The following is a 24,017-nucleotide window of genomic DNA, read 5'->3' as shown; positions in this document are numbered from 1 at the left end:
ATATTTAAAAGATAGGGGAGGGATCTTTACCTTAGGAGTAGTCGCCTTGTAAGCATAGAAGGTAATGTTACTAGTCTATCCTATATAAGCTACTTCTTCCTTTTATAATTATATTATTAAAACTTTTATAACGTTTTTAAAGATATACTTATAATCGATAAGGTAATTAATTATATCTTCGTCTAATTCGTCTTCCTATATAAACTTAGTATCGTTAAGTGGTTAACCTAGATAGTTATACTAAGCAAATCGCCTTAAGTTTAGGAACTTCTACTATATATTTTAAGGTTTATAGTCTTTCTAGTTTTATTATTTCTAATTAGGTTGCGTTTTTTTTTATTACTATTAAGGCTAGTTACGTTATAGCTAGGGAAAATCGCGTTTTTCTTAGTTTTTATTATTCTAAGCTAGGCATAGTTTTCCTTATAAAGCGTTATCCTTACTATCTAAGGCGGTTTTTGATTAAGGTTTATAAGTATCTTTAAATAACTTTACGTTTTTCCTTAGTAAGTCTAAGATAGCTTTTAACTATATTATTAAGCGTTAGTTTATAAAGAAATCGTTATAAAGATAGGTTTAAAGCGTTATAAAATATCGTAAGTAGTTATTACTAAGGCGTTAACGATCCTAATTATACTTTACTATATTTAAAATAGTTTTAAGTAAATAATTAGATATCTTTATTACTATCGATCTTTTCTATAGTAAACTTATTAAATACTACTTATTAGATTGCTTCTATCTAGGTTAGCCTAAAGCAAGCTTTTAATCTTTTCTATAAGCTAAACTATCCTTAAGCCTTATACTAGTTCCTTTTTATAAGCTTAAGGTAATATTCCTACTAGTTAAATACTTTACTTCTAAGTAAGCTTTACTATTTTCTAAAAACCTTGTCTTAAGCGTAAGGATTAATAATCTTAGCTTCGATTGCTAAAAGCTATAAGTTTACGTCTTAATAGTATAATATCTCTTAGTCGTAAAATATAGGCTTTTTATTATACTTATTATTAGCGTTAGGCTAAAATACTCCGTATCGTTATTAAATATTTATTATAGCTATGAATCTCCTCCCAGGGTTTAGTAGTTCCGATCCCGGCGTTACTATGCTTAATAGCCTTCCGAACGCGTTTATTAGCATTGCCTTAAACTACTACTATATTTAAGGAGGTAGTAAAATCTAAAAGGATAGAAATCCTATTACTATTAAGTATAATATCTACTCTTAAGGGGGAAGGTATCTTCTTATATTAAGGGGTATATATTGCTATTAAGGATTCTATCCCTAGCTTAGTATAAATTACGTTCCCTCCGATAGGGTTTTTATAACTTATACCTTCGTTTTTAAAAGAATAACCTTAGCTTATAACGGTTTTATATATTATTATTAATTTAATAGTCTTACTTATTAAAAGGTTTATTAAGGTTAGCTTACGGTTATATCTAATACTACTAACTATAGCTTTTAAAAGTCTTCGTAATTCCCCTCGTATTAGCTATATTTAAGTAATACTTTAAGAGGTTATTATTCTTACTATTAAAGCTATATTAACGGTATAATTAGCTTTAGTTTAGTAGTTTCGTTATTTCTTATAAGTTGCTTGCCTTTCGTAATATCTAACTCTTTTAAGCTTAGTTCTCCGAATTGTTTTTAAAAGTCCTAGAGTTCTTAAGCATAGATAATCGCCTTAGCGATACTATTTACTACCTTGTTATAGTTATAATTCTCTATCTTCTAGCTATCTTCGAGTTACGTTACCTAAGTCTAGGTTCTATCGTTATATCTAACGTTAATTTAGCTAATATTCGTATTCTACGCGATAAACGCTATAATACTTATATATACTTAAAAAGAGTCTAAAATTCTTATTATTTTAAGATTATCGGGATATATCTCTTAATATCGTAGGAAACGTCTTACTATCTTATAATAACTATTATTTAACTTTAGGTTATTTACGTAACTTATCGTATAAGTCTATATTAGTTACGTCGAGGTATAGGTTATGATTTTAAGTAAGTAGGCTTATAAGGTATTTCCTTCGAGATTCTCCGCGATATATCGTAGTTAAATCGAGAGAAAAAATTAATTAAGATTAAGTTATACTACTACTTATTATAGTTCTTCCTACTAGCATATAGCTATAATAAGTAGAAGTCGGAACCGTAATAAGAATAGGGATATAAATAGAATAGTATAAAAGTTAAATAAACGGTTATAAAGTAATAAATAATAATAAATTAATAAACGTAAGTATAAGTAGTTAGTCTTTTATTAAGTTAGCCTACTAATAATAATACTATCGATAGCGTCTCTTATATAGGTATAGCTAGTATGTAAGATATTATATACCCTTAATAACTATTTATAAAACTATAATAAGTAGGAATAAGCCTTCGAACGAAAGATAACTTAATTTATAAAAAAAGGGGTTTATAAAGTTATTTACTTACTACGTAATACTAAAGTCCTACTTAGCAAGTAGGTATATAATATTAAAACTAATAAAAATGACGAAATCATATATTATAAAGCCTGATATATAGTTTATAAAAACTATAAAAAAGGTAACTAGTTATCATAAAAGGTTTACGTTATAATTACCTTTACTACTATAACCTGCTTTTTCTTTATAGTTATTATATATTACAAGCAGGTCAGGGCAACCAACTATAGCACAAAGCAAAAGCTTCGGTAATAATGACTCCGGCATCATTATCCCCTGTTCTGCACTATATAGCTACGCCGGCCAGGCACCAACTGGTTGGGCCGTAACACCATGTCTCCCCTCTAAGAGGCATATCCCTATGCCGAGGACCAATCGGACATATCGCAGGTATAAGCAGGGAAACTCCAGGCTAGTAGGGAACCAATCTACATAATTGCCTGCCCACGGTCGGGCGTCATAGGGACCAGGGAGGACTGGCGACGTATAGGATTTGAACCCACAACCCTCTACGCGGGGTAGAGTCATCATTGTGTTACGAGCAGGTCAGGGCAACCAACTATGGCACAAAGCAAAAGCTTCGGTAATGATGACTCCGGCATTATTATCCCCTGTTCTGCACTATATAGCTACGCCGGCCAGGCACCAACTGGTTAGGCCGTAACATTATACTTCTCGATCTCGAATATAAAGTATATGATTTCGATACTACTTTCCTAGCCGCCTCGATTTTAGAAAGGGTTAAGGTATACGTCTAGCCTCCTACTAGCTATGCTATTATAGATAATAAGGTTTAGCTACTTTATAAAGTACTTTATAGATTAAGAAAATTACTATTTTAATAGTTTCGTTTTATTAAAGGCGAAATAAAACGAATTAGCTTTATTATTATTAATAAGGAGGTCTATCTTTTTATTAATTATAAGATCAAAGTATATATACTTATATACGTCGATAATAACGCTATCGCTGCTCTTAATAAGTAGGTTATAATAGAAGTTCGTCGTCTCTTTGAGAAGGTTTGTTTTCTTAAAAACCTTAGTAAGGCTACTGATTTTCTCGGTTTCTAAATTAAACGTAATAAAGCTATTAATAAGATTTTCGTTTCCTAAGCTAAGTATATAAAAGCAATACTTTAATAATTTGATTTTAATAGTTTAAATACTATTAAGACGCTTATAGCAACTATTAACGATCTGCTTATTACCTAGGATAAGAATAAGTACTTACTTATTAAATAGTAACTTTATATCGAATAGACTAGCTGCCTTAACTTCTTAATAGCTAAAACTTATATTAATATAGCCTATACTATTAGTAAATTATTATAAGCAAATTTAAGGCTTTCTAAGGCTTATCTTTATACTATTAAGTACTTATTCCGATATTTTAAGAGTATTATTTATCTTAGTATTATACTTAAAAGTATCTTTATAATTAATAAGTTAAGGCTTTACGCTATTATAAATACTTTTTTTACTAATAATAAGCTATTATAAGTCTTAATAAGTAGTTATATCGTCTTCCTTACTAGTATGCTAATTACTTAAAAGTTAAAAAAATAGACTTTTATAACTTTAAATATTATAAAAGCTAAATTTATTAATCTTATAACTTACCTATAGTAATTACTATAAAATAGATTAGACGTTACTTTTCTTAACTACTTAGCAAACCTATTACTATACTTATTATTATATTTATTAATAATACTAATAGCTATAATAACGTTATAAACCTACTTAACAAAGCATAAACTTACTATATCGACGTCTAATATAAATAGATTATATAGGAGGTTTATACTATAAAAAGTATTAAACTCCGACTTATTAAAAGCGTTAATATAGCTGCCGATAGACTTACGAAGCTACTAGTTATAGTTAAATATAAGGAATTTATTCGTTTGTTAAGCATAGCGGAGGGATTAGATTAAGAAGGGGATTTTAAGACTATAAGACTATTAATATTAAGACTTCGGGATTCGGAGGATTTCACAGCCTCCTATTAGCTAGGTTTAACCGGTAATTAACTAAGTTTTCTAATAGTTAAGAACTCCTCGGATTTAGAGGATTTAGGACTTTTCCTATATTTCCTATTATTCTACTGCTTTTTCGCTAAGGAGTCTGAGAGGGGGTGTAGGTAGCAGGCCTCGCCGGCCCGTCACGTGGGCTGACGGCCGCCACCACTGGTCTTAGCCAGCCTCCACAGCCCTCTAGCTAGTCAGTTAGTTCTTCAACCAACAACACCACTTTTCCCATTCTGAGCGTTCTGTGCCGGTTCTCGCCCACATCCTACTTGTCGGTTTACAATATCGAAGCAACAATAATAGTTGCATAAAAGGCTGCTTCGTAAGGACGAACTTTTAGCGAAATGATCCTACACCAAAAGAAAATGACGAGTTAAGTAAGGAAGTCATATAAGAGTTGGAAACTCCATAGACTGACTACATTGGACTGGAAAACATTGTTTTCATCCAAAATGCATAGATCACAACACACAAAAACCTGACAAATGTTCATTTCCAAGCAATAATATCGCAATGAGTTACCATCATGTAGCCGTCATCATCATTTAACCAAATTGCCAAAGCTTCTTTTGCAGTTTTCTTGTCCCCGTCAGTCACTCCTGCAGCATCCCACTTATCCTGCAGCGAAGGCTCCTCCATCTTCTCGGTCCAGTTTTTGACACACCATTCCCTACCCGGCCTTCCTGAAAAGACCCAAGGTAGCCCGGACACAATCGTGGTTTTGTGCGGCTCGAACCCGGACTGCCGATACAGACGGGGCATCATATCCGGGCCACCGGGTTTGCCATCCTCCACGAAGCGGGCATCGTGCCCTAGCAGAGCTTTGTTCATCTTGCGACCCCAAATATCCCACAGGTTGAGATGCCGTGGGTAGTAAAAGGCCTCCGCAGCGTCGCGCGTAGCAAGGATACCACCGGTCTTTAGGACCCTGCGCACCTCCGTCATTGCGCGAGATGCTTGCCCCGGCCCTGTGAGATGAACAAACACTTGGCTGGCGTATACGACATCGAATGCGTCAGACTCGAACGGAAGGCCCGCGAGAACGTCTGCCTGGTGACATGTGATTTTGGAAGCGTCTATGGCTGCCAGCTCTCCCGCTTCTTTCATCTGCCTTACGCGGTCGAGCGTCATGTCGATGCTGACACTTGATATATCTACGGCTGTTACTGAAGCAACCTTTGGGGCGAAACCGACTGTAATACTGCCTGGCCCACAACCAAGGTCCAAGATCTTGTCTGTAGCCCGAAGGAGGGGGAATAGAGGTAGAGCCTCCGTATCCGCCCCGCGGGCGTCCATGAATTTGACAATGGCATCAGAGTAGCCCATGCGGTAGTTGTTTGTGGTGGAATTCTTGTCCGCCATTTCTCGCAGGCGTCTATGGAGTGAAGATGAAGATTCTAATTTGTGGGAGGCCAGAGATACCCAGTAGGCGGTGCGGAGCTCATCGATGCTGGTGCACATCCACAATGTTTGTATATTTCGGGGGGGCTTTCCATTCCTACAGAAAATAGGCATCCAGCCGAATACGGCAGCTGTCTCTCCAACCCTTCCTCCCCTCCCTGGGCTCTTCATTGTATTACCCTTGAACCTTAATTCGAATGCTATGTGAATTGAGCTTTCCAGTGCATGCCGCTATGAATATCAGTATTGTACATGTACCATTTCTAGACCACTAAATATGCGTCAACGGCTTTGATTTAATGATTAGTTATACGAACGGGCATGTACAAAACGAAATTTTCCCATGTGCTGCCATCAACCCGAAGTCAAAGGGTTCAATGAAGTAGTCTAACGTAGCCGTCTGCTTCGGTTTGGTAGAATAACACAACACCGGCTACTTGGCATCAAGAAAGTAAATTTGGGCCACGACAAGTTTGAGTTTTACACGTCAGATTGTTTAGCAGCCCCTGGAGCGTCCCCGACTGGGCTACCAAGTCCCCGCATGAAATAATCTCGATGAAGCTTCATTGGGCTAACACCGAGGCCACCCTGACTATGTATTTAACCGTAACTCTGTATTCGTGCATTGATTCCATGTACAACCGATCAACAGCGTGCTAGCCATTGCTAAATGTTAACCTTGCTGACATTTTCAGTCCCACGACCTAGCCAGTCGGCTAATCGAAGGCTATTGAACCTAGGTTTATGTATAATTCAGGCTTATACGACTATTCAGAGATAATCAGGCTGCCTGTCGATAAAAGCGCTCAATCTGATCCTACCCTCTGCATGAATCACGACTCAAGGGAACGTCGAAATATACCAAAGCTAGTTTTCCCCACCAACCACTAAACTTTTTTTCTCGATATTAGCTCAGGTCATAGTACGGAGTATAAAGTACGATACGTTCAACGTTTTGACATGCAGTATAAAGTAAGACTCCAACTCACGTTTAAATTAGTTCTAGAACATGCTTTCTTTTCATGTTCACGGCCATAGCTCAAGCCGACCTCGCAGGTCCTGGTATGGAAAGTTTGATTGTTTCTCCTCATACTGAAACTCAAGTGATCACTTTCTATGCTAGCGCAACATGCACTCAGCACTTTTCTTGGAGGCATTCTATCAAAGTTCTTTGTAGGAAAAAGCCGTTTGTGGGAATTATGTCCGCATTACTTTCGTGCAGTCCCCTGGGCTTGTGCTCGTTACGACCGCGAAGTTTCTTCCGGTGTTTCATAGTTCCAAAGCAGCAAGTAGCAAATGAAGAATTATCGTTTCTCAATGTCATGGTGCGGCGTGGGATACATAGGCCTCTTCAGATGTGATTTCCACTCTGGAGGTGAGACACAGCGGAGAGTGTGGCTGTCACTGGGTTGTGGTATGTCCACCGACGAACAAGGCCCTCCGAGCGGGCGAGTGTTACAAAAGATTCTTCAGAAAAATACTTGAAATTCAAGCCTATTGAATTGAGCCGATAATGGCGGTAAGTTGCGTCAAATTCCAATAGGCACCGGCATTCCGGCTTCCTTGTACACAAACGCAAGCTCCTTCGGCAACATTTTTCCTTCTTTAGCTCTAATAGCTGTCAATGCCTTGAGTTTGTTAGCGGCCCACTCATCACTGGTCTCGATTCGGCGTTGCTTTTGCTCATCGCTCAGACGTGGAATGATAGGACTAGGCAATGGCAGCATAGGCATATCCCCTTTTGCCCGCACAACCACCAGAGCGCTAACACGGTCCACAGCGGTGAGGTGGCCTGGCACTCTCACAACGCGATGGAGAACACCTTTTAGTACACCATTTGTGAGAATTTGCAAACCCTCGCCGACATTAACGACAATGGTGCCAGGCTTGGGCCTGACCCATCTGAACACTCCCGGTTCGCTTGGGTGCTCGACCTGAAGACCCGGTAACGGGGCAAGGAGGAGACCCAGTGATGAAAGATCTCTGTGCGCGTGAAACGACACTCGCTCTCCATCTTCTCGGGCTCCGAACCCTGGGTGCCGTACCAGACGTAAGAAGTCACTAGACGGATCCTCTAGGCGATGTGCCGAGGTCAACGTCACAGGAGCTAGCTTCAACTGTGTTTCCAGACAGGCAAGAATGGTGTTGGCGATTTCGTTACCGGAGGTTGCCACTTGACGGAACATGGCTTCGTGAGGAGCCAGCCAAGGCGGTAGCTCGAGGGCAGGTGCTCCAGCACTGAAAAGCTCATAGTTTGGCACCTATGGAAGTCAGCGAGCCGAAAGAAGGATATGCAACTGCCGTAATTATCTTACGTTGAGGACTTCGTGAGATTTGACTTCTCCAGTAGGTGTGGTTTCCTCGGCTATGTAACTACGGGGTGTTAGTGGCGCAAGACTGACAGGCATTAGATGGTCTTTCTGTTACCCACCCTTTGTCCATGATGCCTACCCGAGGTCGCGTTGTATAAGTTCTTTTCTCTTCCAGAGTCTTTGACTGGAATACGTGCTGAGCAATCCGGACAGTGTCGGCCATGTCACTCAAGAACCGCTTGCCTTTAGGGTGGTCCATGAGATCGAGTAGAAATACTCCGTAAGTTTGGCAAGACTGGAAGAGACGCTTTGCTTCATCTTTGTCCTGCTCCAAAAGGCCTTTGACGGAAATTGTTTCGATTTCGGCAGTGCAAACATTCTCCGGTAGATCACAAACATAGAGGTCGCTTAGATCCAACCCGTTCAACTTAGTTTCCATGATATCCTTTATTATCGATATGCCGCTGATGTCTGAAAGGGCGCTGTCGTTTCAATTGCACCGAGGAGAAATTGGTCGGTCGCGAGTCGTGGGAAGTTTGAGGGAGATTTGCTCCTTCTGAGAAGGCAAATTTTCGATGTCGCACAAGGAGTACTGGAGAGTAGAAGCTAAACATATAGCAATCACTGGCATCTCAATAGGCGATCAATTAATGATCATTGCACAACTACCCTAACCCTTAGACCAGCCATAGAGTAGCTTTAAGATACAAAGCAACTCAAAGTTTACATGACTTGCAATAGTGTTTGCACTACACAACATAGGTTTGACTCTGCTTCGGCATTTGTTATGACCATGCCTTATTGTTTCGTATTCTAGCGAGTGCCATAAAACGCCCGCTTCGCAAGGGCCATGATACTTACTTTTAATCAAGGTTCTACCTGATTCATATTAGACATCAACGCGTTGCTTGTGGTAAAAGTAAATCAGAAAGGGATGACCTAGTATACCTGAATCTAAAGACAATTGGAGATCTTTCACAGAGAATTTGATGAAATTTTGTTTCTTGAAGCCATGGTTCGATTTACCCCTCCCATAGCGAATATGGGATTTTGGGGCACATAGTGGCAAGGAACACTCCGAAACCTAGACTGACGACTTGAACCTTGATCGTTATAACAATCTTCTGAACATGCTACCTACCCCCATATCACAATGTTTTTGGGCAGTCATGCTCTGCAGTTTCCCGCATTCAAAGCGCTAAGAATAGACGGATATAAATTCATATATGCCCTTGTTCCAACGCCGATGTCGGTTGAGTATCTTTCATTGCGCGGCCAAATATTCGCTTGGTTAATACTGTTGTCAAGTTTAAATATATAATATTATCCTGTTAGGTTCTACTCGGAAAGTGAATTTGGTTTATAGTCTGTTGGTCTACTAGAAGTGAATCTAGAAAAGGTTGGAAGATCGCTCTCAGTCGACTTTGTGCTTTGATGAACTTCTTTCGCTTTTTTCATTCGTCATTCATCAACAACTACCGCTACATACCATGACCAGACAAGAGGCCCCAGACATCGCCATCTGTGGCATGTCCCTCCGATTAGGTGGAGGAATTCGCACTCCTGAAGAGTTCTGGTCTGTTTTATCACAAGGCCGAGACGTGCAAGAGCCCGTACCGCCTGACCGGTACAACATTCATGGATTCACCGACCGGCTCGGGGGAAAGAACTGCGTCAAGGCACTCAACGGCTACTTCATTAACACGGCCGAGCTTGGCAAACTCGACGTATCCCACTTCCAAATGTCCAAAGACGAGCTCGCTAAATGCGATCCCCAGCAGCGATTATTGCTAGAGACTACGTATGAGGCCCTTGCTGACGCAGGCGAGCTTGAATACGCCGGAGCAGCCATTGGATGCTACGTCGGCACCTCCGCCGAGGATTGGCTTCGGATGAGCGCCAAAGAACTACAGCATACCCAGGGCAACGTGCTTGGGGGTGCCGCCGATTTTATGTTACCCAATAGGGTTTCTTATCAGTTTAATCTCAAAGGGCCGAGGTGAGCTACCCTGAGCAGGCAAAATCCGTGTTGAATTCCGGTGGCTTGGAAGTGAGCATTTTGGATGTTCACCGGTCGTGTATGTCTTCGTATTTTTCATCACTTTGGAGATATATGGAGCTGCATTTGCGAAACATTGGCTTTTGCTTTGACAGTGCCGGAAATCGAGCATCCCAAAGCTGTTTGAAATCGTTTTTGTTTTAGTGTAGATGTGACAACAATGTGTCTGTTCCTATACTAACTGTGCCCTTTCTGTAGCTACGCGATCAAGACAGGTTGTTCCGCATCCCTCCTAGCACTCCATGCAGCGTGTAATGATCTTCGCAACGGCAGCACTACTGGTGCAGTCGTAGGCGGTACAAGTCTGCTACTCGACCCTACCATGACGGCACTAATGTCATCTGATGGCATTATTTCGCCAACGGGCTCTTGCAACACCTTCGACGCCAAAGCAGACGGCTTTGCTCGAGCAGACGGTATTGCGGTTCTCTATATCAAGCGTGTGAACGATGCGGTACGAGATGGCAATCCTATCAGGGCCGTCATCAAGGGCACTGGCACCAACACTGATGGGCGTAATCTTGACGCGGTAGCCGGTCTCATGCAGCCCAACGGCGAAGCCCAAGAAGCTTTGATGCGGCAGACTTATAGCGATGCTGGCCTTGACCCGCATGAAACCCGCTTTGTTGAAGTAAGCTTGATAACATTAAGATTGCAGTTGCGTAGTTTGTTGAGTTTAGAGTTGGTAGGAAAGACGCTGACATGTTCATTTTGTAGCTTCATGGCACCGGTACACCGGTGGGTGACCCTATCGAAGCTACAGCTGTAGGAAGAGTCTTCGGCAGTGGTAATGTGAATGAAGTTTACATAGGCTCCGTAAAACCCAATGTTGGGCATACTGAAGCCGCATCGGGCCTTGTGAGCACCATCAAGGCCGTCATGGCCTTGGAGAAGGACCTTGTACCTCCAAACATCAAATTCACTGACCCCAATCCCAACATTCCCTTTGCCAAGTTTGGCTTGAGAGTACCCACTAAAGAGACCCCATTTCCAGGTGGCCGGGCCAAAAGAGTTTCGGTGAACTCTTTCGGCGTCGGCGGTGCCAATGCCCATGTCATTCTGGAAGCAACAAGGCGACAAGAACCGCTTCTCAAGCACACCGGCCCGCATATTCTCCTTTACTCTGCAAATACGTTGCTTTCGCTACAGAGAAATAAGCAACAATATGATTCCTTTGTTCAGGAGAGTCCTGTACCAATCGCTGACATAGCTTACACGCTTGGTCGATGCAGAGAGAAAATGCCTTTTCGAGCTTTTCGAGTTGTGGATGACACGGGAGAAATGCTGGTAGAGAGTTTCAACAACTCCAAAGCACCTTCAGAGGGTCCAAAAGTGGTCATGATTTTCACTGGGCAGGGGGCACAATGGCCTCGAATGGGTGTGGAGCTGATTGAAACCGACCCTCGCTTCCGGGCTGATTTGGAACGGATGGATTGTATCCTGCAGACCCTTCAGCATGCACCTGCATGGGATGTTATTAGTAAGTGAACTCCTCCATCGAATCTCTCATCACTTTGATTAACAAGTATTATTATTTAGGCGAGCTGCAGAGACCGCCAGAAAGCAGTCGCGTTGGAAACGCCCTTCTCTCACAACCTTTATGCACAATACTACAGATTGCTTTATTTAACCATTTTACACGAGCTGGCATTAGACCTTGCGCTGTCATTGGGCATTCGTCAGGAGAAATCGCAGCAGCGTATGCTGCTCACAAGCTGTCACTTGAGGCAGCAATTGTGCTAGCGTACTATCGCGGTCTCACAGTCGCAAATGCAGCCGAACTTGCTTCATCGCCTGGGTCTATGGCCGTTGTGAGCCTTGGGTCGAGACAGCTATCTCCGTACTTACGAACTGGCGTGGTTATAGCCTGCGAGAATAGCCCTGCCAGTAGTACGATATCTGGGGACAAGCAACAGGTTGATGAGGCTATTCATCTGGTCAAGAAAGATCGTCCTGACGCGGACTGTCGTTTTTTGCGAGTTGATACCGCATATCATTCCCATCATATGTTAGCACCTGGCCGGAAGTATGTTCGCGTGGTCCAGCAGGAGATGATAGACCGCAACTGGGGTCCGGGCAAGTCGGCTCTTTCCTGCGCCCCCAACACTCGCTTTTTCTCAAGTGTCACTGGGGAACATTGTGAAGCCTCTGCCCTTCAGGATCCTGCATATTGGCAAAAGAATCTCGTCTCACCCGTTCGCTTCGCTACGGCTGTCGCCAATCTTCTGAAAGACCCGGAGCTGGAAGAATGCTTATTCTTAGAGATCGGACCGCACGCGGCTCTTGCGGGACCTCTGCGGCAAAACTGTGTGGCTGCAGGTCAGCGGTGTGAGTTTGTCCCCTCGCTCACAAGGGGGAAAGACTCCAGGGTCTCGCTTCATTCGGCTATAGGAGAACTGTTTCTTCGAGGTGTAAGCCTTGACCTTTCGTTCGTCTTCCCTACAGGAAAAGCAATTGGTGGATTACCTCCCTATGCCTGGGATCACAGCAACACATACTGGTACGAAAGCCGCTTATCAAGAGAGTGGCGTTTCAGGAAGCATCCGCACCACTGCCTGCTTGGAAGTCGCCTCGTGGAGTCTTCCGATTTAGAACCGATCTGGAGAAACATGATTCACATCGAGAATGAACCCTGGCTCTCTGATCACAGAGTTAAAGATGATGTAGTCTTTCCTCTGGTCGGCTACGTTTCCATGGCCGGCGAAGCCATCAGACAACTGACGGGACTTGATGACGGATACACTATCAAAGATCTCGTAGTACGCACAGCCTTGGTGCTTCCGGAATCAAGTGCTGTGGAAGTCTTGACGAGTTTGCGACAGTACAAGACGAGCGATATTGATTATCAATCTGAATGGTTCACTTTCAGCATTTGCTCCCACAACGGATCCAGTTGGATACTCCATTGTGAAGGCCTAGTAAAGCATTGCAATGAGGCAGAAAGATTGAACAAAATCGTTTGTCCTCGCGAGCATCAAAGATTGCCGAGGACGGTGAACGAGTCGCAGTTTTACAAGGCGTTGTCAAGGGCAGGTATAACTTATGGACCCGAGTTTCTACTGTTAAGAGATGTGCGCTCGGCAACTACTCATTGCGAGGCTACTGGAGAGCTCGTGCGCAAACCTAACGAGTCTTACAACCATTTTGTGCAGCACCCTGTGCTTATGGATGCTTGCTTCCAGCTAGTATTTGTATCGTTGGCGCAGGGTCTAGGTCGAAACCTGGACAGAACTCTTATGCCAACTAAAATCCAAGAGCTCTACGTCAGACGCTTCCCTGAAGATACAAGCAATGGTCCGGCACGTGTTGCATCTTGGGGGTCCGAGACAGACGCGTCTGTAGAATGCATGATCGGGAATTCTGTGGTCTTCTACATCGGCGGCGCCCAATTTTCCCAGTTGGGCGAGGGAATACTTGGGCCAGATGAGCCGGATGATGACATAGTAGACCCGCACGCTGCAGCCAGACTTTACTGGCTCCCGGACGCTGAGTGCTTCGATGTTGGCTCATTGATCCAGCCACCGAGGAAGTACGAGAGAAAGGAGGTTCTGATGCTCGAAGAGCTGACTCTTTTATGCATTCTTGAATCTGCAGATCGAATTCGACTGCTTGAACCTCAAATGGGTTTTATGGTCAAATACAGAGAATGGCTCCTTCGAGATATCGCGGCTGCTAAAAGGGGTGAGCATCCATTTCTCAAGAACGCGGTAACCTTGGCAACAATGTCACCAGCCGAAAGAAGGCGCTTGCTTGACAATGTCTACTCCTGTTTGTTGAAGAGTGAAAGGACCTCCTTGCCTATCGCTGTCAAGCGGATATGCGACAACATCGAGGACATTACATCCGGGAAGGGACAGGTTCTCGACGTGCTTATGCACGACAACGAACTCACCAAGCTTTACAGCCACCTGAGCTTTGACTACGGGAATTTTGTCAAAGTGGTATCGCATTGGAGGCCTACGTTACGCATTCTTGAGGTTGGCGCGGGTACAGGGGCAACGACCGAGCTCATAGTCAGGTCCCTCCTTGGAAGTCGACAAACCAAGGCCGGCTTGCCTTCGTACTCTACTTACACCTTTACTGACATCTCGGCGGGCTTTTTCGCTCAGGCAAAGGAGCGGTTTTCGTATGCTCCCAACATGGAGTATAAAGTCTTGGACGTCTCCCGTGACGCGCTGTCTCAAGGCTTCGAGCCTGCGTCGTACGACATAGTTTTCGCGGCCAACGTTCTTCATGCAACACCATCCCTCGCAAACACGCTGACAAACCTTCGTACGGTACTGAAGCCTGGAGGTTACATCGTCATCACAGAACTCTGTTGTCTGAAGAGATGTGCAGGGTATATATTCGGCACTCTACCGGGCTGGTGGCTCGGCCAAGAAGACGGCAGGGAATGGGAACCGTATGTTCCCGTTTCTCGCTGGAATGAAGAACTAAAAGGAGCCGGATTTACGGGTGTTGATACGGCGGTCTATGACGATGAGCAACCTTTTCATTTCAGCGCGGCGATTGTCTCCAGGAGGCTTGATCCGACGCCAAGTGGTGTCACCACTCGCGGGCCAGTAGCGATTCTTTCAGAGGTTCCAGACTCAGCTTTGACACAGAATCTTGTCGAGTTTTTGCGAACCATGGGATGGGAGACAATGGTTGCTAGCACCGAGTCTGCCGGGACTTTGCGGGGCGATGCCGACATTATCTGTCTTTGGGATCTAGAAGCCGAATTCTTCGAAAACATGACGGAGCACTCTTTCAATCAATACAAACAGCTGATTAAAACCATGAAGCCACGACAGAACCTTCTCTGGACCGCCAGACCTGTACAGATAGGATGTCTCGATCCACGATCTGCCCAAGGAATAGGGGCAGCAAAGGCTGTACGGGCCGAGCTAGGTCTGAACGTTTGTACTCTCGAAATCGAACCTTCGCAAGAATGCTTCTCGGAGATTGTTGAGAAGGTCTTTAGAAGAATCCGTCGAGACTCTGAGGAAGAAAACGAAAAACTTTATGCTGACAAGGAGTTTGCCGTCATTGACGGTGTTGTCTGCACTGGTCGATACCATCCATTCTCAGTGAATGACGAGCTTGCGGAGGTGACGAACTCGGCCTCGGCAGCCGGATACGCTCAGCCATGGGATTTGGATGATAAGTTATTGACGCGGAAGCGTTTGGATATGGAGAGACCTGGTCGACTGGAAACACTACGATGGGTACAAGAACCTATTGACAGAGCACTGGACGACAACGCCGTTGAGGTTGAGCCGCGTTACGTCGGTCTCAACTTCCGTGATGTAGTAATTGCGAACGGGTTACTATCCCTGCCTGAAGAGTCTCCGTCTCTGTCAGGCTTTGGCGTTGAGTGCGCTGGTGTGGTTACAAGGACCGGCCAGGCTGTTCGAGGGCTCTCGGTCGGAGATAGGGTAATGGCCCTTACCGCTGGCGGTTGCTTGTCTACGCGAGTTGTCATTCCCGCGCTTCAAGTTTGCAAGATACCTGACGCGGTGAGCTTCGAGGAGGCAGCGACTATTCCTGCCTGCTTTGGTACCGCCTGGAAGGCCATCTGTGATGTTGCCTGCGTCGAGAAAGGCCAGAGCGTGCTGATTCACTCCGCATGCGGGGGTTTCGGTCTCGCTGCTGTGCAGATATGCAGATTGTTTGACGCCGAGATTTTCGCAACTGTCAGCTCTCCTGAAAAGATTGACCACTTGGTTCATGACTGCGGCATTCCACGAAACCACATCTTCGACTCGCGAAGTAACTCCTTTTTGGGCGGTGTTATGCGCGAAACTGAGGGTAGAGGAGTCGATCTCGTGCTCAACTCACTGTCTGGAGACCTCCTACATGCTTCATGGAAGTGCGTGGCGCCCTTTGGGATGCTAGTGGAGTTGGGAAAAAGAGACATCGCTGCTTCCGGTAAACTTGACATGCTGCCATTCTTGCAGAACCGTTCTTATTCCTGCATCAATATGGCACAAATAGTGCGTGAGAGACCAGAGACTATCCAACGCATCCTATGCAGGCTTGTCTCTCTTTTCGAGAACGGAAAGCTCACTCCGCTGGCTCCAAAACAGGTATTTTCGCCTCTAGAAATGCACCGGGTTTTCCTGCATTTCCAGCAAGGCATTCATATAGGCAAGCTCCTCATACGGCTTGAGCCAGAAGACATGGGTTTCAAAGCAGCCCCTACGTATCGGCCTGTTAGATTCAAACCGGACGCAGCTTATCTACTGGTTGGTGGCTTAGGTGGGCTGGGTCGGTCCATAGCAACGTGGCTGGCAGAAAGGGGGGCGCGACACCTAGTGTTCCTTTCGCGTTGCGCTGGATTGACGGATGTGAGTAAACAGGCGGTCAGAGAACTGGCTTCTATGGGTTGCCATGCCGTCACGGTTGCCGGGCGCGTAGACAAGGTGGAGGACGTAAAACGAGCCATCGGATCGGCTGAAGCTCCTATCCGAGGTGTATTCCAACTTGCCATGGTTCTCAAGGTAGGGTTCCCATAGTTTTCCCCCTTCAAATTGCAGAAGATTCTAAAGGGGGTTTAGGATGCTTCCATGACCGAGATGTCGTGGTCAGATTGGCACGCTGTTGTTGCGCCCAAAGTTCAGGGAACATACAATCTCCATAACGAACTTCTCCATGAACCTCTTGACTTTTTCTGGATGGCATCTTCGCTCGTAAGCGTTATTGATCAGACCGGTCAGGGAAACTACGGGGCCGCAAACACCTTTTTGGAAGCCTTCAGCCAGTATCGACGGACTCTTGGTCTGCCTGCCAGCGTCCTGAACATTAGCCCAATTGACGGTGTCGGATATATCGCCGAGAATCCTCATGCGCGACGCTCCGTTGCATTTCAGGACATGGGTTTTGAGACAGAGAAGGCATTTCTAGACACTCTTGAGCTGTCCATCCTTCGCTCCAGGGTTGATGAGGACGAAAGCCCGAGGCTAGCAATTACAGCAAACCCGCCTAAGCCTTGGGCAGACAGGTCCCAGATCATCATGGGCCTGCGATCAACTGTCAACCTGAACGACGAGGCAGCCCGCACCAACTGGCGTTTCAACCGTCGCATGGGTTTCTACCACAATACCAGGCCAAATGATAACACCAATGACGAGGCATGTTTGGAAGCTGGCGCTGACCAAACCCTGAAGAATCTTCTTTCACGTGCTTCAAGAGATGTTTCCGTGTTGGATGACGACTTGGAACTCGGCTTCCTTGCGAGACACATTTCGCGCAAAGTTCTAGATATGACGCTGAAACCAGCCGACACACCAGTAGACGTGAGCAAGTCCACGCTGGGGCAAATGGGTGTCGACTCGCTCATTGCCGTGGAGCTGAGAAGGTGGTTTCGTTCAGCCTATGGGCTGCATTTCAGCGCACTGGAGGTGATGCAAGCCGGCACATTCATGCAGGTTGGAAAGACAGTTGCGGAAAAGTTGAAGGAAAAATATAGTTCTATACCTAACTGAATGCAGCAAGTTTGACTGAATATTGTATATATGCAGGCATAGGATCTGTGTAATTGCGTCGCGTTGATTTCCTCAGTAACGTAGTCGTAGGGGGTGGCTGGCTGGCTGCCGGCACTGGTCGACCTCGTCGCTACTGGCATTACCGATACCGGGAGAAAGAGCGGACACTAAACCCATCTTCTCTTATTCGCCTAGAAGCAGGCTAAAGAAAGGTATATTCTAATACGATTTTAGTGAGACTAGGCATAACGGCTAACTAAAATAAAGACAGGAACCTTAAACAAACCTCTGCGGTTACTATATATACCGGTTTCCTCGCTACGGGGTAAGACATAATGAGATTCTAGTGGGACTCCTATGATTCTTGCCGGGATACTAGAGCGCTATCTAGCAATTAACTAAGTATGCTTATCAAGGGGCTAATCAGAATCAACTCCCTAAACAGACTTGTAAACATACTATAGCCAGCTACGATCTATTATAACGGATGGCCCCTAACGGATGCATAGGCGCGTTTAGCTATCTGTAGCATCTGCGGTTACCTTGGCTTGTATAAAGCCAAGTCGAGGCAGGTCTATGCAGCAGCTATACCGGCGGCATATAGGAAAGAGTTTTTATCCACTCTGCCTAGCATCATTATATCCATTCTAACCTTATTACCGGACACCTTGGGCTAATACTTGTGGGTAAATGATTAATAATAAGCTGATGAAAAGAAATTAATAATTAGTAGAAATAATTATTAGTCTTATTGAGGTTTGGTTAAATCGATAGTCGCTACTCAATTATTACACCCGCGCTTAGTGACACTTGGCAGTAGTTGAGCGAACATGCCGATTACATAGAATAGCACAGCATTTGTAACTTATAAATCGGTAAGCAGCATAGAACACGGATGTTTGCAGTACTAATGGTGGAAACCGCTTGTGGGACATGATTGGATGCTTGAACAACGATGCCTGGAAACAATAGCCCCGAACTAGAAATCTAGCTTTGAGGTTAAGAGCTGGAGGGTGCGCGATCAGTTGACAATGGAACTTCCTCCGACTCCATCTTAGCCTCCTCACGCCCTACTGCGTCCGCCCTAGACAAACGCTCTACAACAGTGCCCCGACGGAGACATTCCCGCTACGGGTTTACAAACCCGAAACTCAAGTTGGCGTCAGGTTTTTTTTTTTTTTTTTTTTTTTTTTCCTTCAAACACCGGGTGGCAGGAATGGTTCATTCACCAGGTCGAGCAATAGATATAGGTCTAGCATAGTAGAACAAAGGATGACTTCATCTATTCGTTCCATTTCCTCATGATTTTAAGCGTCTATACAGGAAGCATTACTTAAGAGATAGCCTCCTTTACCCCAAAACCCTAATGGTTTCTTCTAATCACTCGCAACATATTTCCAGTAATAAAAAGAACGCACAATCACTTACGAAACTACGTCCAATTTCTATTGCTTTTCTGCAATTACAATCAGAGTAATGATCGCGAATAAGCTTGTGGTGATGGTTTCACTGCTGGAGTAGTCTTACATGGACACAAGTTAGGGAAGAACTGCTCCAAGAAGAAAAAAAAAAAAAGAAAAAGAAAAAAAAGGGCGACAAAGTAATTCAGAATTTGGTTAGAATAATTCCGCAAATACTAAGTTAATTTAAAAGGTTTCATATCAAACTGTAGACCATTTGAAGACATATTCCTAAACGAGGGTATGCCCAGCCTCAGCCTTTTGCAGTCTAGAAAAAGTATTGTATTAAATACATAAGGTAGCTGATCAACCGTGAAACTATATCTAACCGCCCTGAACGATGCCCTCCCACGACTGCTGGGTGATGGAAAAATGCTTCGTCGCAGGACCAACTGTCCTCTTTGTACACCCACGCTTCACCGGGACGTTATTGAATCGATCAGCAATCCAAGGCAAGTAGTCGACTTGCGCAGCCTGGAAAGCCGGATCATGGTCGAGTTCAGGGTAAAGAAGCAATTCTGCGGCAGAATCGGGATACTCCTTGCACGTAGCCTCGAGGTCCTCCTCCATTGTGTGGGAGTAAGTCAACGTGTCGTTCACGCCCTGCACGACCAGCATGGGCGCAGCAAGTGCATGAGCACCCACCCCGTTGAAGCGATTCTGCCAGTCGACGACATCCGGATGTGTCAGCCAGCTTGTATTCTTATACAACTGCTCCTCTGTGAATTTGCCGAAAACAACACCGCCAGTGCGTAGACACCCCTGGTTGGAGAGAGGAATGAGGCTCGCCACGATGTCGCTGACATAGTCTTCCACCCGAATAGACTTGTACAGCTTGGAGATGGATTGAAGGAGGTAAACGGACACCACATCTCCTACGGGACCCCCATTGGCACGGCGGAAGGACTCTGGGATGAGGCTGAGGGGTCGAAGAGCCGGGGCTACCGACACCGCACCGAGGAATCCACCAGCAGCCTTCCCCTCTTTGGCTTCTCGCTCGTTGGTGCGCCATGCTGATAATCCTCCTTCACTGTGACCGATGACCACCCACTCCTTGGAAAGACGATCACCAAGAGCCTTGCGGGCGGCTTGAAGGCCGTGACTGACATCGGCGGCATGCAGAGCCCCAGACTCGTACATGAAGCCCTGAGGTATATCACTTCCTTGACCAGCGTAGTCGGGAGCAATAACAGCATACCCAGCTTGCGCGAGAGCAAAAGGTCCCTCCCACTCGTAGTAGAGAGACCGGTGGTTTGTCGGCGCACATTGACGCGTGTATCCAGCGGTTCCGTGGGTCCAGACCAGAGTACGGAATGGTTTATCGTTGCCTTGGGGGTTGGACCAGGGGATCAATGCGAAGGCGGTCGCCGGGATGGGCTTTCCATCAATGTCCTCACTCATATAAAAGAATCGAGACAAGGACATTCCGGCTGGGATAGCCCAGATCCTAGCGGCCTGTGTGCCTGTAATATCCTGCCATTTGACGAGGTCGCCGACTGAATAGTCGGATATGTTGGGTGGATTTGAGTAGAACGAGTCGAGAGTCACATCTACGTTGACCCAGTTTCTTGTGTCCACGACGAGAGCCTCGCGGAACGCTGCCTCGCATTCGGCATTGCAGTTGTCGCGAAAGTCGACGGCTGTTACTCCAGATATGAGGAGCAGGTTAAGGATAAGTGAACGGTATCCGATCATGTTGGGCGTAATGACTCGGCCCAGAGAAGAATAGTAAAGGGGCTTGAATAACGGAACTGAGGAGACAGCCCATGCGTGTGTGACGAACTTCAGATGTTGATGAGACGAGAAGGCGGTTTGTTCAAGATCTTAACTCACCGTTCTACAAGAGTATAACTATATATAGTGAACTACTTACTCGTTCTATCCGTCCTATCGTCGAGCGACTACAGTGCCGATTCTTCTGCCGACAAAAGACTGCCCCCTCAGCTGAGATGCAGGCACATCAGCTAAACTCAGAAGCTTGTTCTTGTTCTTGTGATAAACCTGGTCACATTTTGATGTGGGCACGGATGTAACCTAACGCCCCGGTATGATGATTTACGCATGTTCATCATAATATGGAACATGTAGTCTAGGGAGTAGATTATCGCAGGCCCGTCTCTATGGCGGCTTTCTTCATCCGAAGGCATCAAACAAAATGTGGAACGTCTGATGGTTTGCGACAAGTGTTTCTATTGTCGTTTTTCACCTGATACTTGAGAAACATACAACATTACCTGGCGCTCAACGTGAAAGCCGAAGGCAAACATGGCGGCATGCTGGTATGGGCGGGAAGCAGCAAGGTAATAGTGTGGGTTATGTGGGGGATCGCTGGCTAACGCGATTGCGTATGTCGAGCCGCGCTCAAGGCAAGGGACCGCTAAAATCACTGAAAGGAGTAAGTGAACGCGCGAGCGGTGTGCCCCGCACTCTTCATCGCGGGGGCCGAGTGTCCCGTCAGCAACATGACCTAAGTCGAGGGACATAGATTATTCATTGGATGCGTGTCGTACAGGGAATGTGACTAGAATACTGGGTCAAGGCTTGTGCGGGAGTTCAAAGGCCAAGGTTTTACGTGTTCTTCGGTTGATGATATCTCCTATAGCTGTTGTAGGTGGATTGCCACGTTGTAGGCGATGAACTGCTTCCAGACAATGAAGTAGATTGTTATTTGCCGAGTGAATCAGATCAATATGATTTAAAGTCTAATTCACTAACAGCTGCTGACAAGGTAGATATTGGTGTGATTCAGTAAGGTCCGCTACATGGAATACAATGTTGTCAGCAAAGCCTAAATATTAAATTTTCTAAGATCTCGATCAGCGATGAACGTGTCTAGGCTGGCTAGGTTTTTTACATATAATTCTAATCTGTAGATGCAGCTACTTATAAATGATGTCTTGTGAAATGACAATACACAACAAGAAAGATGAAAACCAATCATCAGGCCGCTAATCAAAGAGAATATCTCGGGCCGCTATAAGTACCCCTGAAGATCGATCACATGTAAGACAACTCCCAGGCCAATGACAAGCACGATGGATGGCTGACGGATTACTGATGCCTCTCTACAAGCCACCTAATGTATGGTAAGTATTTGCAGTCCCCTGCTCAAAGGATGATACACCATACTGCGGCGCGCAGTGCCTCTTAGGAGAAGATATACGACGGAAAATGCCAGGGAAAGACCTATTTGAACAGACCTCAAACTATCATGGGGACTCGCATCGCACAATAGGGCGATCCAGAGGCAAGCGTCGAAAGTTTCGTACCATGCCGCCCGCCGTTGATCGTCTCACCGCGCGGATATGCACCAGCTTTCCCCCCTTGGTTAGACATGACAGTAATGTCATAACGTGTGTCTTAGCGGTCTTTCAATTCAGCCATCCCATTTGCGTGGAATCCGACCATTGGTCAACCTTTGCTTCTCGTATATGTAAGCTTACCAATGCCGCCGAGACATCGATAAAGCTGAGTTCATCTGACGTAGCATACCTAGGCATAGATTAGCCACCAGCTGATTTGGTTATTTAGAGGCAAGCACCGCGTCTCTGCGGTCTGCTTTGGCAGACTGTGGCGAAGAAAGAATAAAACCACGATGAGTCGGCTCATGATGAAGCAGATGTTATTTGCTACCTGCTCTTTATCGACCTTTGTCGCCTTGGCGACATCGGCGGCCTGTTCCACAGCCAAAATAGATACCCACGTCCATTATCTGCCCGATTTCTATGCACAAGCTTTGAGAGATGCGGGTCACATTCCAGGCCCGGACGGCATGCCAGGCATTCCGGTTTGTCCCCCCCAGTATTCACGCTTACAATCCAGTCTTCGCTGACGCTCGACAGGCGTGGGATCCAGAAATACACCTGCAGTTCATGGCAGAACAGAATATCGAGAAGTCTTACCTATCCATCTCGAGTCCCGGGGTCTATCTATCAGTGCCGTCAAAGGTCGCGACAGCAAATGCCACCAAATTAGCCCGACAGGTCAACGAATACGCGTCCCAGCTCAAAGCCAAATACCCCCTCAAGTTTGGTTTCTTCGCATCGCTTCCTCTCCCGGACGTAAATGCGTCCTTGAAAGAAATCGAATACATTTTTACCAAACTAGAACCGAGACCCGACGGGATTGTCCTCATGTCCAACTTTTATGGAATGTACCTTGGCGATCCAGATCTCGACCCAGTTTACAATGCTCTCAATGAACTCAATGTTACCATTTTCGAGCACCCTACTACGCCGTGTACCGAGTACAACCACGCCAAGTACAAAATTGACGGAGAAGCACCGGGAATCACGCAGAAGGAGTGGCAGGCTCTCAATAGACCGGTATCAGCTCGACAAGTAAGAGCTCCCACGCTGGATTTTACCTTTGATACAGCGCGAACGTTCGCCGATTTATTCTATTCGAGAATACCGAGTCGGTTCCCCCAGTTGAGGTGGATCATACCCCACGCTGGCGGTGGCCTTATTCCCACGCTGGACAGGATTGTTAATTACACGCCCCCGGAAATGGAACTTAATCTGACAGAAGCCGGAATGAGGGAGACACTTGTGAAGAGTTTCTATTTTGACTTCGCCGGACCGTGGCCTGTGACGTGGGCGATTCCCCCGCTACTGCGATGGGTGACCTACGAAAAGCTGCTCTTTGGGACAGACACACCGTTCACTCCGTATGCCTTGGGAGCGAGTGGAAGCGTCAAGTTTGACCAGGATATTGAGGAAGTGTTTGACGAACCTGCGAAAGCAGGAGCAGTACGCTCAGGTAATGCTAGAAAACTGTTTGGATAACCCGGTCATCTCGACTAGGTACCAGCTGCACACAAGGGTCCTAAAGACTCATTTGAAAT

At 45.4% G+C, this 24,017-nt stretch overlaps 5 protein-coding genes across 5 annotated transcripts; 2 read left to right on the top strand and 3 right to left on the bottom strand.

Moving 5' to 3' along the window:
* Nucleotides 1-4,962: 4,962 nt before the first annotated feature.
* CTRU02_203302 (methyltransferase type 11) lies at nt 4,963-5,835 on the bottom strand (the record flags this gene model as incomplete). The annotated part of the gene is made up of 1 exon (XM_070204179.1): nt 4,963-5,835. The coding sequence occupies one exon, from the start codon at nt 5,833-5,835 to the stop codon at nt 4,963-4,965; it is 873 nt and encodes a 290-aa protein (XP_070061942.1).
* A 1,568-nt stretch (nt 5,836-7,403) lies between these two features.
* Nucleotides 7,404-8,625, bottom strand: CTRU02_203301 (oxidoreductase; the record flags this gene model as incomplete). The annotated part of the gene is made up of 3 exons (XM_036734104.2): nt 7,404-8,135; nt 8,190-8,247; nt 8,306-8,625. 3 exons carry the CDS (start codon nt 8,623-8,625, stop codon nt 7,404-7,406), a joined length of 1,110 nt encoding a protein of 369 aa, XP_036574166.2.
* A 1,051-nt stretch (nt 8,626-9,676) lies between these two features.
* On the top strand, nt 9,677-17,711 carry CTRU02_203300 (Lovastatin diketide synthase LovF 14; the record flags this gene model as incomplete). Its single annotated transcript, XM_036734105.1, has 5 exons — nt 9,677-10,185; nt 10,444-10,876; nt 10,963-11,725; nt 11,785-16,727; nt 16,785-17,711. The coding sequence occupies 5 exons, from the start codon at nt 9,677-9,679 to the stop codon at nt 17,709-17,711; spliced, it is 7,575 nt and encodes a 2,524-aa protein (XP_036574167.1).
* A 1,784-nt stretch (nt 17,712-19,495) lies between these two features.
* On the bottom strand, nt 19,496-20,866 carry CTRU02_203299 (putative secretory lipase; the record flags this gene model as incomplete). Its single annotated transcript, XM_036734106.1, has 1 exon — nt 19,496-20,866. The coding sequence occupies one exon, from the start codon at nt 20,864-20,866 to the stop codon at nt 19,496-19,498; it is 1,371 nt and encodes a 456-aa protein (XP_036574168.1).
* Nucleotides 20,867-22,790: 1,924 nt separating this feature from the next.
* Nucleotides 22,791-23,958, top strand: CTRU02_203298 (FAD dependent oxidoreductase; the record flags this gene model as incomplete). Its single annotated transcript, XM_036734107.2, has 2 exons — nt 22,791-22,958; nt 23,014-23,958. The coding sequence occupies 2 exons, from the start codon at nt 22,791-22,793 to the stop codon at nt 23,956-23,958; spliced, it is 1,113 nt and encodes a 370-aa protein (XP_036574169.2).
* Between the last annotated feature and the right edge of the window lie 59 nt (nt 23,959-24,017).

Source organism: Colletotrichum truncatum (assembly GCF_014235925.2).
Source record: "Colletotrichum truncatum strain CMES1059 chromosome Unknown Contig_0002, whole genome shotgun sequence".
NCBI classification, from domain to species: domain Eukaryota; kingdom Fungi; phylum Ascomycota; class Sordariomycetes; order Glomerellales; family Glomerellaceae; genus Colletotrichum; species Colletotrichum truncatum.
Note: the sequence above shows the minus strand (reverse complement) of the source record. Positions and strands in the feature narration are given on the sequence as shown.